The following is a 16360-nucleotide window of genomic DNA, read 5'->3' as shown; positions in this document are numbered from 1 at the left end:
AGCTTATTGCTCAATCCTTGAGTTGTAAACTGGGGTATTTTCCTATGCAATATCTAGGAGTTCCCCTACATCACAGTAAGCTTAGGAGAGAGGATATACAACCTGTTGTTGACAAGATCCTCAAGATAAGAGCCAAGGTGTTATTCACCACCGCATGATGGGCTCCTTTCGACGGACCCTCTCGAACCTTGAGCTCAAGGAGGTGTATCTCAATGGACGAAGGTTCACCTGGTCAAATGAGCGTGCGCAACCAACTATGGAGAAGCTAGACAGGGTCTTCTCGACTGTGGATTGGGAAGATCTATTCCCATACGCCTTCCTATCTGCCATGTCCAGTGGACTGTTGTAACAGAACCACTTTGCTAATTAAATAAATGATGGTTTGTTCATGTGCATTGCATGCATTTGCATTAATTTGAGAAAATCTTGCACTAAAATGTGTTGAACCAATCTTGCAATTGTTGTAGTTTTGCATTAACAAAATTTTGTGCAAAAATCCCCTCAAATTTTTGGGTCAAAATACCCTAAAAATATCAAAATCTCTCCTGTTTTTGTTTTTCCAGAAAATCCCAAAAAGGGCAGGGGGTTTTCATAAAGAAGACTTTGTCTTCTTCCCCAGGCAGGCAGGCAGCTGCCTGGCCGGCCCCCTGCCGTCGATCCCGCCGGCGGCCGGGATGCTCCCCGCCGCCCCCGCCGCCTATAAAGCCTCGTGCCGCCGCCGCAAACCCTAGGCCAACCCCATTTCGCCACCTCCTTCCTCCCTCTTCTTCTCTGTGAGCAAACCCTAGCCCGCCGCAGACTTCGCCGTCGCCGCCGCTCCGAGCTACCCCGCGCCAAGCCGACGCTGCCAGGAGGTCCGCCGCGACGCCCTCTACCTCCTCCGCCCAGCAGCGCAAGCCGACGGGGCCGGAATCGGCCGAATCGGGCCCCGCCCGTGCCGCAGGTACCCGCCGTTCGCCGGCGTTCCCGGCCTCCCCCGGCTCCGGCGACATCACCAACAGCTCCACGGTGAGCTGGCGCCCCTCCTGGTACCCGCCGCTCGCCCTAGGTCGACGTGTAGAGCTCCGGCGATGTGAGCCTGTCCGCGCCGCCGTCGGACATGGATGCCAGCGTGTCTCCGGCGACCATTGGAGGGCGGCGCCGCCCTCTTCTGGTTCGCTAGGACGCCGCGCGTCCAACGCGCCCCTCTGCGCAGGCCCTGGCGCCCCCTAGCGTCGAGGCCGTGCTCGACCTGGGCACCCAGGCCATGGCTGACGCCATGCTGGCGTCATAATGAGGTCAGCGGCCTTTTTCTATTTTCTGTTTTTACTATTTACCATTTTCAGAAATTGGTTAAATATTGTTTAATTCATAACTAAATCATTTTAATTCAGAAAAATATGTATAATATATCAAAATGTTCAGAAAAACATTATCTACAATTTTAAGTGTAATTCATACATCATTGCAACAATGAAAATGGCATAATTAGTGGAACCCTAGAAACACCTCTCATATGTCGGGGTCCGATGCTGGAACCCCTTTAACCTGATGATGCACCTAGGGTTTAATCAATTCCTTTAATATGACATATCATTCATATTGTATGCGCATTGCATTATGCCATGTTTTGAATGTTTATTTCCCTTTCCGGTGTTTGGTTCTTCGCGAATAGGATCTGAGCCGGAGTCTGACGTCAACACCACCGAAGAACCGTACTCGTCAGCTGAGGGACAAGGCAAGCCCTAGCCTGGTTCATATATGTTTTTTAAATGCTTTTACTTCTGGTTCCTACATATTGCACACGATTCAACTGTCTTTTATCGATAGGTAGAGTTATCATATCTATTGCATGTTCCACCTTTGTAGCCTCAAATACCTGATCCACTGCTCCTAGCATAACTAGGTTTGGCATGTGTGCGTCGCGAGAGCCCTTATCTCTTTATGCTTAGCCATGCTTAGTTTGTTACGCTACTACTCCGGTCTTCGGACTGGAGCCTTACAATGAAATGAATCTGGCGTGACAGGTTGACGTGGTAAGTATAGAGATGTTGTTAAACATGACTAAAGGCTCAGACGAGAGGCCACATTGGGATGTGGTGGGTTGTTTCGTTTCTGCCGACCCTAGGAACCGAGTTCTCGCCTCTTGAACCAAGACTGAGCGTACAACCACACGAGGCCCTATTATGGTACCCTCTCGACTCACTAACTTGCCTAGTAGATTCCATGAGTCACATAGTTTGCGCGTTATCTGGACATATGCGCGCATTGCATTCTGCTTTGGGGAAAAAGGTACATAACAGGTAGGTAAGCGTGGCCGTGGTGGCTGGGGGTTGCGGCCCCTAGGGAAACCCACCTCGCCTCACATCGTTAAGGACCGACTTCGGGGCTTGACCCGTTACGGCGGAACAATCCTTAGCGCGTGACTCATGGTCTCGGCGACAGCAAGGTAAAGGTCGTGGTCGACCACCCTCTGCCGGCTTTCCAAGGAAGAGAGCTAATATATTGGCATTAAGAGTCGGTTGGCACGTGTGGGTAAAGTTGTGCACCCCTGCAGGGTTATGAATCTTTTCGAAAAGCCGTGTCCACGGTTACAGACGACTTGGGAATGGATTCTGTGATCATAGACAACTTGAACCTAATCGTAAAACTTGGCAAACAATGTGTGTTTACGGATACCTTTTCCGGGTGTTGAGGGGGTGATCCGAGGATAGTGGTTCGAGATGATGAAGATTGGTGGATACAATATGATGATCAATAGAGATAGAGATATCGCTCTCTTATCCCCTTTCAAAGGTTCTGAGTAGTCGAGATTCTCTTCTCTCCTATCTTACAAAGGAAAATTGGCTTTACGCAAAAGAAGATCTATAGAAAGCCCGCATACCCGCTTTGCTAAAAGGTTGTACTAAGTCTTGCTGAGTCCTTGTACTCAGCTTTGCATGCTTTTGTTTCAGATGAAGTTGTTGCAGCCGAAGGTGGTTTCTACGTTAACATCGATGGTTAGTTTGGGGTTCCCAGGCAGCAGCCTGCGACCTATGGGCAGGGACGTCGCTTACGTTATGGCTTCTTAAGCCCTTTGCTATCTTGTTATTTAGAATAACATAATTTGCTTCCGTTGCTTGTTGAATGTTGGGTCAGTGACCTCTGCGTGTAATAATTTGGATCTTACTCTGCTAAGAGTTGTAATATATTCTTTTGAGTCGTAGAGTCACTGTTGTGTTACCGATTCTCTCACTGTAGTCTCTCGAGCTCTAGGTTAGGCTTATGTCAGACGAAGATCTGGTATTTGTCTAACCCTGATCCCGGGGGTGCCACAACTGTCTGATCACTGCCCTCTGGTGTTGAGTCTGACCCCTGACCTACAGCGCGGTCGTAGATTTCAGTTCCAGTCATTCTAGCCTGAAGTTGATGTCTTCCTCAAGGTGGTTCAGGAAGTGTGGAATGCTCAACTCCACGATGTGAATCCCTTCAAGGACCTTGACCTCAAGCTCAGAGCAACGGCAAAGCGGCTAGCCAGTTGGAGCTCCAAGTTCATTGGGAGTGTTAAGATGCAAATCCTCTTGGCCACCGAGTTGATACTACGCTTTGACATTGCTATGGAGTCTAGACGGCTGTCTGATCAGGAAAGGGCCCTGCGGCGTCTACTTAAAAAGAAGCTCTTGGGTCTGGCATCCCTACAGAGAACGATTGCTAGGAAGCGTTCCCGTGTCCTCTGGTTGCGGGAGGGTGCCGCATGCACACGTTTCTTCCACCTTCATGCGAGCCATAGAAGGCGCAAGAACTTCATCGGACACCTCGTCGTTGATAATGTGTGAGTCACTAAGCACAATGAGAAGGCAGAGGCCGTTGACTCCTTCTTTGATAATTTGCTAGGCGGTACTGCTGAGAGACCTTTCACCCTGGATCTGGATTATCTCGGGATTCCCTCTCTTGACCTCCAACATATCGACGGAGCGTTCACGGAGGAGGAAGTGTGGACAGCCATCAAGGGCATGCTGCTGGATAAATGCCCTAGACCAGATGGCTTCTCAACTCGTTTCTTCCTGTCATGCTGGCACATTATCAAAGCAGATGTCATGGAAGCTTTCAACTCCCTCTCCCGCGGGGACAACCGTGGATTTGGAGAGGTAAACCAAGCCTTTGTCACTCTTCTGCCGAAGAAGGACAGCGTGGAAGAGGTTCAGTACTTCAGGCCCATTAGCCTAATTCATGGCGTTGCCAAGCTGGTGGCGAAGGTACTGGCCAACCGAGTTGCACCGGTCCTTCCTGATGCGTGCAGTTAACACACGTCCGTTGGGAACCCCAAGAGGAAGGTGTGATGCGTACAGTAGCAAGTTTTCCCTCAGTAAGAAACCAAGGTCATCGAACCAGTAGGAGTCAAGGAACACGTGAAGGTTGTTGGTGATGGAGTGTAGTGCGGCGCAACACCAGGGATTCCGGCGCCAACGTGGAACCTGCACAACACAATCAAAGTACTTTGCCCCAACGTAACAGTGAGGTTGTCAATCTCACCGGCTTGCTGTAAACAAAGGATTAATTGTATAGTGTGGAAGATGATGTTTGTTTGCGAAGAACAGTAAAGAACAATTGCACTAGATTGTATTTCAGATGTAAAGAATGGACCGGGGTCCACAGTTCACTAGTGGTGTCTCTCCCATAAGATAAATAGCATGTTGGGTGAACAAATTATAGTTGGGCAATTGACAAATAAAGAAGGCATAACAATGCACATACATATATCATGATGAGTACTATGAGATTTAATCAGGGCATTACGACAAAGTACATAGACCGCTATCCAGCATGCATATATGCCTAAAAAGTCCACTTTCAGGTTATCATCCGAACCCCTTCCGATATTAAGTTGCAAACAACAGACAATTGCATTAAGTATGGTGCGTAATGTAATCAACACAAATATCCTTAGACAAAGCATTGATGTTTTATCCCTAGTGGCAACAGCACATCCACAACCTTAGAACTTTCTGTCACTGTCCCAGATTCAATGGAGGCATGAACCCACTATCGAGCATAAATACTCCCTCTTGGAGTTACAAGTATCAACTTGGCTAGAGCCTCTACTAGCAACGGAGAGCATGCAAGAACATAAACAACATATATGATAGATTGATAATCAACTTGACATAGTATTCAATATTCATCGGATCCCAACAAACACAACATGTAGCATTACAAATAGATGATCTTGATCATGATAGGCAGCTCACAAGATCTAACATGATAGCACAATGAGGAGAAGACAACCATCTAGCTACTGCTATGGACCCATAGTCCAGGGGTGAACTACTCACACATCGATCCGGAGGCGATCATGACGATGAAGAGACCTCCGGGAGATGATTCCCCTCTCCGGCAGGGTGCCGGAGGCGATCTCCTGAATCCCCCAAGATGGGATTGGCAGCGGCTGCGTCTCTGGAAGGTTTTCCGTATCGAGGCTCTCGGTACTGGGGGTTTCGCGACGAAGGCTTTAAGTAGGCGGAAGGGCAGAGTCGGAGGGCTGACAGGGGCCCCACACGCTAGGGCGGCACGGGCCCAGCCCTGGCCGCGTGGCCCTAGTGTGGCGGCGCCTCGTCGCCCCACTTCGTGATCCTTTCGGTCTTCTGGAAGCTTCATGAAAAAATAAGACCCTGGGCGCTGATTTCGTCCAATTCCGAGAATATTTCCTTTGTATGATTTCTGAAACCAAAAACAGCAGAAAACAGCAACTGGCTCTTCGGCATCTGGTCAATAGGTTAGTGCCGGAAAATGCATAATAATGACATATAATGTGTATAAAACATGTGAGTATCATCATAAAAGTAGCATGGAACATAAGAAATTATAGATACGTTTGAGACGTATCAAGCATCCCCAAGCTTAGTTCCTACTCGCCCTCGAGTAGGTAAACGATAACAAGGATAATTTCTGAAGTGACATGCTATCATAATCTTGATCAATACTATTGTAAAGCACATGAGATGAATGCAGCGATTCGAAGCAATGGTGAAGACAATGAGTAAACAACTGAATCATATAGCAAAGACTTTTCATGATTAGTACTTTCAAGACAAGCATCAATAAGACTTGCATAACAGTTAACTCATAAGCAATAAATTCTTAGTAGAAAGCTTTGAAACAACACAAAGGAAGATATAAGTTTCAGCGGTTGCTTTCAACTTCAACATGTATATCTCATGGATAATTGTCAACACAAAGTAATATAACAAGTGCAATAGGTAAACGTGTAGGAATCAATGCACACAGTTTACACAAGTGTTTGCTTCTAAGATAGAAAGAAGTAAGTAAACTGACTCAACAATAAAGTAGAAGAATGGCCCTTCGCAGAGGGAAGCATGGATTACTATTTTTGTGCTAGAGCTTTTCATTTTGAAAACATAGAAACAATTTTGTCAACGGTAGTAATAAATCATATGTGTTATGTATAAGATATCCTATAAGTTGCAAGCCTCATGCATAGAATACTAATAGTGCTGACAGGGGCCCCACACGCTAGGGCGACACGGGCCCAGCCCTGGCCGCGCGGCCCTAGTGTGGCGGCGCCTCGTCACCCCACTTCGTGATCCTTTCGGTCTTCTGGAAGCTTCGTGGAAAAATAAGACCCTAGGCGTTGATTTCGTCCAATTCCGAGAATATTTCCTTTGTAGGATTTCTGAAACCAAAAACAGCAGAAAACAGCAACTGGCTCTTCGGCATCTCGTCAATAGGTTAGTGCCGGAAAATGCGTAATAATGACATATATTGTGTATAAAACATGTGAGTATCATCATAAAAGTAGCATGGAACATAAGAAATTATAGATACGTTTGAGACGTATCACTTCCCCATATGGTGGGGATGCAACAGAGTGATTTTGTGCGTGGAAGAACTCCGCATGGCAACTTCATGATGGTACAAGGGATGGCTCGCAAACTTCATAACAGCTCAACTCCGGCAGTGCTCCTAAAGTTGGACATAACCAAAGCCTTTGACTCTGTGGATTGGGCTTTCCTTGTTGACGTCCTCAGGAATCTAGGTTTTGGGGAGAGGATTTTGGCGGTCATTTGTGCTCTCCTTTCCACGGCATCGACACGTGTGCTGCTTAATGGCATTCCCGGCTCGCGGATTGCCAACATGTGTGGACTTAGACAAGGAGACCCTCTGTCTCTGCAGCTCTTCATCTTGATCATGGAAGTGTTGCACCTGATGATCGAGAAGGCTGGCAGTGTCGGTTTGCTCACCCCCTTGGCAGCATCCGGACTGCGTTGTCGCACATCGATGTATGCTGACGACGTGGTGACTTTCTTGCGCCCTACGAGGGCCGACTTCAGGGTTTTTGCTCAAGTGGTGGAAGATTTTGCAGCAGCTTCAGGCCTCCGCACCAACATGGACAAGTGTTCTGCAAACCTCATCTGATGCTCTGATGTTGATAGGATCATCATAGACCAGGAGCTGCAATGCCCGGTGGTCCCCTTCGCCTTGCGGTACTTGGGGCTTCCCCTCACACTGAGGAAGCCAAGCGCAGTGCAGCTACAATACCTCGTGGATGAGAACTAAGTTCCAGCTCAGTGGCAAGGCAAAGCGAGTGCGCAGCCAGCCCACCCAGGTTCGAATCCCCATCACGCGGTAATTTCGCGGGAGGGGCGAACTTTAATCGGGTTATCATCCTAGCGTCCATCCGCGGGGAGAGTCTCATTTCTACCTAACAATGTTTAGCCAAGGGAGGGATCATTCCCCCGTTGGTCAACGTTTTACAATACCTCGTGGATAGCGTGGCCAATAAGTTACCAGGGTGGAGGGCCTCGCTGCTAGACAAAGGAGGAAGGCTTGAGTTGGTCCGGGCAACCCTCTCGGCAATATCAATCTTCGCCATGATGTCCCTTGACCTCCCGGTTAAGACTTTGGTAGCAATTGAAAAGATTATCTAGGGATTCCTTTGGAAGGGAAGGAAGGACGTCAAGGGTGGCCACTGCTTAGTGGCGTGGAACAAAGTCTGCACACCCGAGGAGTGGGGTGGCCTTGGCATCCCCAACCTCAGAATGATGAACATGGCTTTGAGAGCTAGGTGGTTGTGGCTGCAGCGAGTTGACACACCAGGCCGTGGAGCGAGTTCAACATTCAGGTCCCCTCTATGGTTCGACAGATCTTTGAGGGGGCAACCTACTCCGTGATTGGGGACGGGAAGTCCACCTACTTTTGGACTGATAAGTGGTTGCCAAATGGACGACTGCGGGATATTACGCCAAATATGTTTGCGGTTGTTCCAAAGCGCGCCCTTAGGCTGCAGAGGGTACATGACGGGCTGTTGGGAGGATGGCTGGACCATATCTCCCCCGACCTAGAGGCGCCGGCGATCTGGGAGTTGTTCCAGTGGCAGACCGTTTGGCAGATGTTGCCCTCTCGGAGGGTGTGGAGGACAGCTTTCGATGGGGATGGGACAACAACTATTCCTATTCGGCACGATCTTGTTATCGTGCGATGTTTGGCGCCAGGATAGAGTTGGCTGGAGCTTTGCAGATCTGGCGTTCACGAGCCCCGCCAAACTGTAGGGTTTTCCTCTGGTTAGCGGCAAGGAACAGGTGCTGGACGGCCGACAGGTTGAGTAGACGGGGCCTTCCGCACCCGGTGGCGTGCCCTGTCTGTGATTAGGTAGAGGAGTCCCTGGATCATCTGCTAGTGGGATGTGTCTTGGCGCGAGAGGTCTGGTCCATTTGCCTGCGTTGGTGGGAAAATCTCGGCTGGATGCCGCAGGCGAACACCCGCTTTGTTCGCTGGTTACAAGGAAAGCGGGGCGGCCCGGGGAAGGACCGAGATCTCTGGACAGGGATCACGCTTGTATGTTGGTGCCTCTGGCGTCACCGGAACGACGTGGTTTTCGAGGGCGCGTCCCCCTCGAGAGAGACGGTGTTAGCGTGGATCACCGATAAGGCCGAGCTCTGGAGAGCGACTGGGTTGTTCAAAGACGCTCTCGCAGTAGTGGATAAGTGGAGATGACGCAAGTAGTCCCGTAACGTGTGTGTACTGCCTAGCTGCAGCGTGGGGTTGCACTCCGTGGCGCATGTGCCTAGAGTGTGTTGCTAGTCTTTTTTCTTCTATGAAATTGATACAGTCTTCCCATGACGTATTCTTGAAAGGAATGCTAACTGAAGATGCTGTCAAAACCCTATAGCTAAGAACTCACACGGGTAACAGATTCGGGTGGTAGGTGTGCACAAAACAATGGTTCCAGACTTTGGAAATACCAGGCGTAACGGACGGTCCAGATTGCACCTTCTCTACGCCGGGGTCCACACGGACACGGGCACGCCCAAGTTGCCCGCGAGCGATTGATAGACGCCAACGGCGACCTGCCCCGGTTCCACCTCCACCTATTAAACGTCGCCGCCTCCTTTTTCTTGCTTTCCCCAGCACCAAATTTCCGCCCAACCAGAAAAGCATCGTCTCGTCTCGTCTCGCGGAGGAATCAGCAGCCATGGGCGGCGGCAACGCGCAGAAGTCCAAGATGGCGAGGGAGAAGAACCTCGAGAAGCTCAAGGGCGGCAAGGGTAAGCGGAGCCTAATTCCCCTTCCCCCTCTTCCTCGCCCGGATCTTGTTCGTCTTCTTGATCTGATCCCCTCCCCGTTTTGTTTCCGATCCCTTGCAGGGAGCCAGCTCGAGGCCAACAAGAAGGCCATGAACATCCAGGTCCGCCGACTAATCCCGCCCATCCGATCCATCCAATCGATCTAACCCTATCGCTCGCTTTTGGGGATTTTTTTTCGCTCAAGAGACTATTATCTGTAGAATTCGTTAATTGGGCGTTTTAACGGTCAATTCGTTGAATTGCAACGTCGATTCGCTCGCTAGGTCTCGTGCTGATTTGGCGTTTCCTTTGCCACAATTGTCGGTAGGGTTTTTGGACTATATTTGTTGATTTCGACGATAGCGGAGTCGTTTTCTTTTGATTGATATATGACTGTTGCTAGTGTAGCGACATACTGGTATGTTTGATTGCACAAGTTGGTTGTACAAGAAATTCCTCCTTTGAGCACAGATCTGACAGGTTTTATGACCTAATTCCCATTAATCTTCCGGACGCTTGAGTTATCTAGTTGTGAGACGATAGATATACATGTAGATAGCCTATCCAGAGATTCTCCTTCATGCCCTTGTTTGCAGCGTGTTTTGCTGTTTGATGGGTAAGGCACCCATGTGAGTTTAAGGAGATATAGAGCCTTTCAGCTTTAGGGTACGTTTGGTTTGTGCCCCAACTAGCCCCACCAATTTTTTGGCATGACCAATGCAAGGGCATGACCAAAATGTTGGTAAAGTGTTGTTGTTTGGATGGCAGCCATTGTACGTACCAAAAAATTGGCAAAATAGCCCTCTATTTGCTTTGCCACCAACTGCAGTATGCTTCTCCAAAATATTCAACATGCCTACTTCGTTTATTTATTAGTACAACTAGAACAATACAAAGATGTAGTCAAAGAGAAAAAAAAAATTACAAAAAGTAATACCAGCTGCTGCTGGAACTTCCGTCACGCATGGAGCACCTGGTACATGCACTTGCTAATCGTATAGTGTAGGGACCACGGTTAATTAGTATCCAAAGAATCAGAAGTTCTGAACACCCTCTGTATACACTAGTTATAATATAAAAATATGTGAGACTCACCTAGACAGAGAGGCAAGTCACGGTGCCAATTTTTTGGCGCAGCTTTTGCTCGCCCTCAACTCGCCCGCGCGTTGGCAAGATTTTACACGGGCGCGCGCCCGGGCCAGTTGGTGAGCCAATTTTTTGGCGATGATCCAAACGGTTGCCAAAATTCAAGGGCTAGCCAATATTTTGGCAGGGCCAGCTTTGGTCATCATCCAAACATACCCTTAGTGTGGCATGATCTAACATGTCTGGACTAGCTTAGTGTGGCATGATCTAACATGTCTGGACTAGCTTTTGGCTACTACCAAGGAAATGATATGCTTGTGTAAACTAGTTGTGGATTTGGATGCCACACCTCATTTGTTGTTAGTTGAAGATTAGTGTCACTAGGATCTATTGGGGAAGAAGGGGATATCTGGGAGACCATGGTAGGGTGTGCTTTAGTATAATTCCTGTTATTGTTTCATAATGTGTTCAACTTAACCTAAGATGCCAAATAGGTTAGACTTTCTTATTCTTACCTTTGATGGAAAACTCAGCTCTTTTAGAGCCTAACTGTTCACAACATGGTAACCTTTTGCATAAGTTCATCAAGTTCTTGTGTGGTAATTCATGTGCATCATAGTCACGGTAGCTAAATAGTTCATTGGCTTAGTTTGGCACATTAGGCTGATCTATGGATATGTTATGAATTATCGTGTGTATCTTTGTAATCTTCTGCTAGAAAACGGGCTTGTCCTGAGCTTTCCGCCTAAAATTTTCTGCTAGGAAACACTTGCACGGCCATCTGATCCATTCTTCTTTATCAATCAATGCAGTGCAAGATATGCATGCAGACTTTCATCTGCACCACCTCTGAAGCAAAGTGCAAGGAACACGCCGAGGCGAAGCATCCCAAGAGCGAACTCACCCAGTGCTTCCCCCACCTCAAGAAGTGACATCTGCCAGATCGGAGGGAGCCAGAGACATAAATGAGAGTCGTAATCCACCTAGTATTATCATGTTCCGCAATGTCTGGTTGTTGCCCTAAGTTTGGGTCTGGACTTCGGTATGCTGCAGTCCCAGCTGCTTTGGTTGTGTGCCCATCTACTATGTGATCGTTCACTATCAGCATGTTGTGCTACAATATATTAATTCTGTGTGGATCTGTTAGACTGTTACTCGTCTTGGGTGAATGTGTTCTCACAAAATTCGTTCTTAGATATGTTTCACGCTTCGTGACATTGATGTAAGCTGCCTTTCTGGTTTTGATGCTGCGCCACATTTAGCCATGTCTTATTGCATCAAGCATGAGCATTCTAACTGCATTAGCATCCAAAGCTAAAAGGTACAATAAACTGTTCAGTTTTGCAAGGTTTCAGTTTTTTATTAGTAAATAAATAAATAATGCATAGCAAAGAAGAAAAGAGTTGGCTAGCTTGCAAGCAATGACAACAGTTTTAAAAACTTGATGCATTATTATTACTCCTTGAGACTGAGGAGTATCAAAAACAGAAACAGGAGAATGCACAAATCACACTCTTTGAGAATGTGCTCCTTTTGCGCAGAGCACCAACTACATGGATTTGCTGCAGAAACTAACCTCTGGTGTAATCTGTTATAGGTAGGTCCAAATCCCCTGTATAATCCTGACGTTAGCGTGTTGGAAACATCAACATTTTCAAAAAATCTCAAATTTCATAGTAATCTGCACTGTTCACGATAACTGCATGGCCATCTAGGTTTGGTCGGCAGATAGGCTTTGAGATAAGGATGATTCAACACAATATCATTGTTCTTCATTATAGAAAATATATAATGTGTATATCAAAGGAAAAAATAAAAGTTGGCTATCTCATCAAACATGTTAGCAACGAATATAGCGAAAAGTACTTTTAGCTCCCGAGCTCCAGTGCTCTCGCTATGTTAAAAAAAAAAATTAAAAATATTTCTATAAACTATAGAAATTATGAAAATAATTCTGAAGACTGTCATTGATACATTCCACAATCATGCAAAATCCCAATCCGAAATTCTTATTATTTTGAGCTAGATAAAAATGACAAAATCTGATATGTTTTGGAGATTTGAAAATGACTACTCAGATCTACAATTTTGTTATTTGTGTGTAGCTCAAAATATTAAGTATTTGAAATTTATTTTTTGCACGTTTGTGGGATACATCATTAACTATGTGTGGATTTTTTTCCATAATTTTTTGAAACTCAAAAATATGATTTTTAATTTTTTTAGAAAACGAGATCACTGGTGCCCATGTGCACAAAATATCTATCCCGAATATAGGGTGGTGCAAAACATTTGAATAACCCTATTTAAATGTGTCAAAAAAAATTGAAATAATTCACGCATGTATATATCACCATATGCTACTTACTCGTCTCAATTTTCAAGGAAAAATTCAAATTTATGTGACCTAAAAAAAAAGATGGATTTTCGCTATATTGTGAATAGTACGTGTCTACTACTATATTGTAAACAGTACATCTTGTTATTTTTGTGTAGGCTACATAACTTAATATTTTAGGTCACGATTTGACCGTACGTATATCTGCATACATTCTCTACCCATTTAATTTACGACACATTTTTTTAGTAAATTTCTGATGTGTTTTCGACATGGGAGGAGTCCGTTAAGAGAGATCTGAAGGTTTGGAATATCGAAAAAGTTTTAGTCATGGACAGGGGTGCGTGGAAGTTAGCTATCCACATTCCGGAACCATGACTTGGCTTCGAGATCTTATGGGTTTCAACTCTAGCCTACCCAACTTATTTGGGACTGAAAGACTTGGTTATTGTTGTTGTCTGATGTGTTTTCAATATAGGGTGCACGCGCACCTGAGAGCCAAAAATACGCGTTAGTCTAACGTACCTTCTCTAACTTCCTTCACCAATGCATGTTGTACTTCCTTCACCAATGCATGCTGTACTTTACACCGAACATCTGTAGTTCTATACTAATCCATGATGATGAGTTTTATGAAAGGTCGAATGGTATGCTTAATTGCTTACAAAATCTCAAATATTTCTAAAATAATCACGCAGATAAAAACGTGTTCTATGAATTCATAACTCACATTAACTTTGTTCCTTTAGAACGTACCACTTGCTAGGCATGGTACGAGCGCACTTTATACCAATGGGTAGCACATGTACCTTACCATGGGTAGAGCACGGGTATAGGCTAATACCTGTGTGTATACTCATACCCTATCCGTTTATTATCAAATTATCATGGGACATGTTTACTCTTGTTGACTTATGAATTATAGTATGAGATTGTGATTTCTAAATTTTGGTAATTGTCATGTACTCAACTACGTGTTATTGAATTGAGATAATTTATTTTTTAAATCAAATATGCTATCGACAAATATAAAATTGTGAGTAACTTGTGTATCATTTGACCTACTCGCTGGGTACCTGTCGGATATGAGTATGTGTAAAGCTTCATACCAATGGGTATGTATGCGTATAGTTTTGTACCACTATGGGTATGGGTATGGTATTGCTCTACTCTATCCATACCCTACCAATTTTTATCATTGGTACTTGTCCATGTCCTTCTCCACCGAGTTTGGATCGAAGCCTCAAAGCACGCCCATCGATCTGCACCGTTGCCGAGACTAGGCCACTTGGGACGGAGCAAACGAGGCACACCACGGTGAAGCTACAAAAGGTTCTCCTGGTGTGGGCATTACCCTTCGGGTATCCGACATTGCTATACCCAGTGCAGATTATGAAGATGGACCAGCACAAGGACTCGACAAGCTGGCCCCACACATAATATCAACTTGGACTACAACAAAGAAGACTCCAATTCATATTCTACTAGAACTCTTGTAAACCCTAGCCTGGTTGCATATATAAATCCAGACAGGGGCATCCCCTAGATCATATTTAGAAACAGAAAAACATACATGTGATACGCCTAGACATCGCAACCCGCATATTAGAACTAGCTAGACTAGATATAACTCCGCCTACGGCGGTCCCCTGTACACATATTATCGTATACTGGATTTCTAGCAGGACGTAGCGATCCTCCACCGCGGGGACGTGAACCTAGGTACATCGTGCCTTCTCTCGCTCCCGGAATCTCCATCGTCGCCTTCCGTCAACCCTAAGCCCCTCATGGTGGGCATTGCCGAGAAGCCGCCTCATCACCTCCCTTTTGGCACACTGGTCAAGATTTTTGGGAGAGATGACTTTGAAATCGGCGTCAAAGCTCAGAGCAGCCGTCCTTCAGCTATGAGCGGACCGAGGCTGATAAGACGTCGTTGATGATGCACTCCAGGAAACAATGTTGTTCTCTTCATCCCTTCTTCTTCCTCCACCATGGAGTTCTGAAAAGGAAGTAGAAAGACGAGCCAAACATCCGGAGGAAGAATAAGCTTTCTAAGATCAAGGATTATATTTTTGTTTCCAGGCTATGTATAAATATTTGACTAAAAAAACTCCTTCAATTAAAACCTCATCTTAATTGTTTCCCCCCAAAGCACCTTAAGTCTCTACTTGCAAAAGTGGAAAGTTCGAAGTCACTGACGATCCCCAACCTTGTTCAAACACTCTAGGAAAAGTTTACGCTATAAGTAAGCATGTAAAGCCTGAGGAAACCCTCTTAGAGGCACATTCCCAATCCAAACAAGAAAAAACAATATTCAAAGGAACTTCTATAGCATGTAACTTCGACAACAGGTTTTAGGCTTACCCTTCCATGTTGTCGATCTCCTCGTCGCTCCTTGCTTTTTTAGCAGATGGGGAGAGGCTTTATTAGAGGCACATTCCCAATCCAAATAAGACAAAACAATATGCAAAGGAACTTCTATAGAAGTCTAGGCTACTGAAAATCCTAGTTGAAACGAGGTGTCAACAAATGCAACTGCTCGTTAGTTATTCTAAACTTAAACTGAAACCAAAACTAGCTCCAACACAACTCGCTAAACCTGAATTTCCATTGCTACGTGCAGGGCTCTTGACATAAAGGCTCCATTTGGGTCTTATTTCTCTTCACTCTGGAATGTTGTGAAAGTGCTTTACATCAATACAGTGAAATATATGGTCAAAATGGCATAATGATCCAATATTTTAAAGGTAGTGATATACCTGAGTTCGCGAGGAAGTATCACCTAGTAGATTCTAGTTAACAAGACCCCTATGAATTAGAACAATAGTTTTGGAAACCCTTTTGTTATTGATTCTTCTTTCTAATGATGAAGAGTTGAAAAATATCTCAACTTTGACTCACCTTCGTCATTTTCCTATTGAGATGGGAAGAGATACTATCTACAATCCTGGGCGGAGCCAGCGACCTTGCGTGGCTGCCGGGGTCGTCTGGCAACTCTCCATTGGGAATTAGCTTAAACATAGTGCTTAGCAGGATTACCCGCAAAAAAAAATAGTGCTTAGCAGGATGTTTACTAGGGCAATAGCTTTCCTCTGTCGATGAGTATGGCTCCGCCGCCGTCTACAATCTGATTGTTCAGGTTACTTCGTCTACATGTCTGTCTACCAACTTCTACCGCAAGTGTAAAACATGCATTTTCAAGTTTGAAGATCGTCAAGAATAGGTTGTGCAGTAAGATGGAAGATGAAAATCTTGCCTATAATTTAGTAATTCTCACGGGGCGTGAAATTTCTGAGAAGTACAACTTTGTTTTGAAATGGGGCATCGTCCAGCCTCTACATCGAAACGATACACACGGCCTTTATATTTATTGCGAAGTTCACTAGAGTAATAGTTT

The 16360-nt window shown here is 45.6% G+C and overlaps 1 protein-coding gene and 1 long non-coding RNA gene across 2 annotated transcripts; one reads left to right on the top strand and one right to left on the bottom strand.

Moving 5' to 3' along the window:
* Positions 1–9343: 9343 nt before the first annotated feature.
* LOC127334067 (uncharacterized protein At2g23090) lies at positions 9344–11779 on the top strand. The gene is made up of 3 exons (XM_051360481.1): positions 9344–9521; positions 9621–9661; positions 11438–11779. Exons 1-3 carry the CDS (start codon positions 9449–9451, stop codon positions 11555–11557), a joined length of 234 nt encoding a protein of 77 aa, XP_051216441.1. The 5' UTR covers positions 9344–9448; the 3' UTR covers positions 11558–11779.
* Positions 11780–14379: 2600 nt separating this feature from the next.
* Positions 14380–15787, bottom strand: LOC127334066 (uncharacterized). The gene is made up of 2 exons (XR_007871922.1): positions 15723–15787; positions 14380–15631 (listed from the first exon to the last, which is right to left on the bottom strand). It is a non-coding gene; the product is annotated as an uncharacterized lncRNA (long non-coding RNA).
* Between the last annotated feature and the right edge of the window lie 573 nt (positions 15788–16360).

This window comes from Lolium perenne, chromosome 2, assembly GCF_019359855.2.
Source record: "Lolium perenne isolate Kyuss_39 chromosome 2, Kyuss_2.0, whole genome shotgun sequence".
NCBI lineage: Eukaryota > Viridiplantae > Streptophyta > Magnoliopsida > Poales > Poaceae > Lolium > Lolium perenne.
The sequence above is the reverse complement of the archived record's forward strand: the minus strand, read 5'-3'. Positions and strand labels throughout refer to the sequence as shown.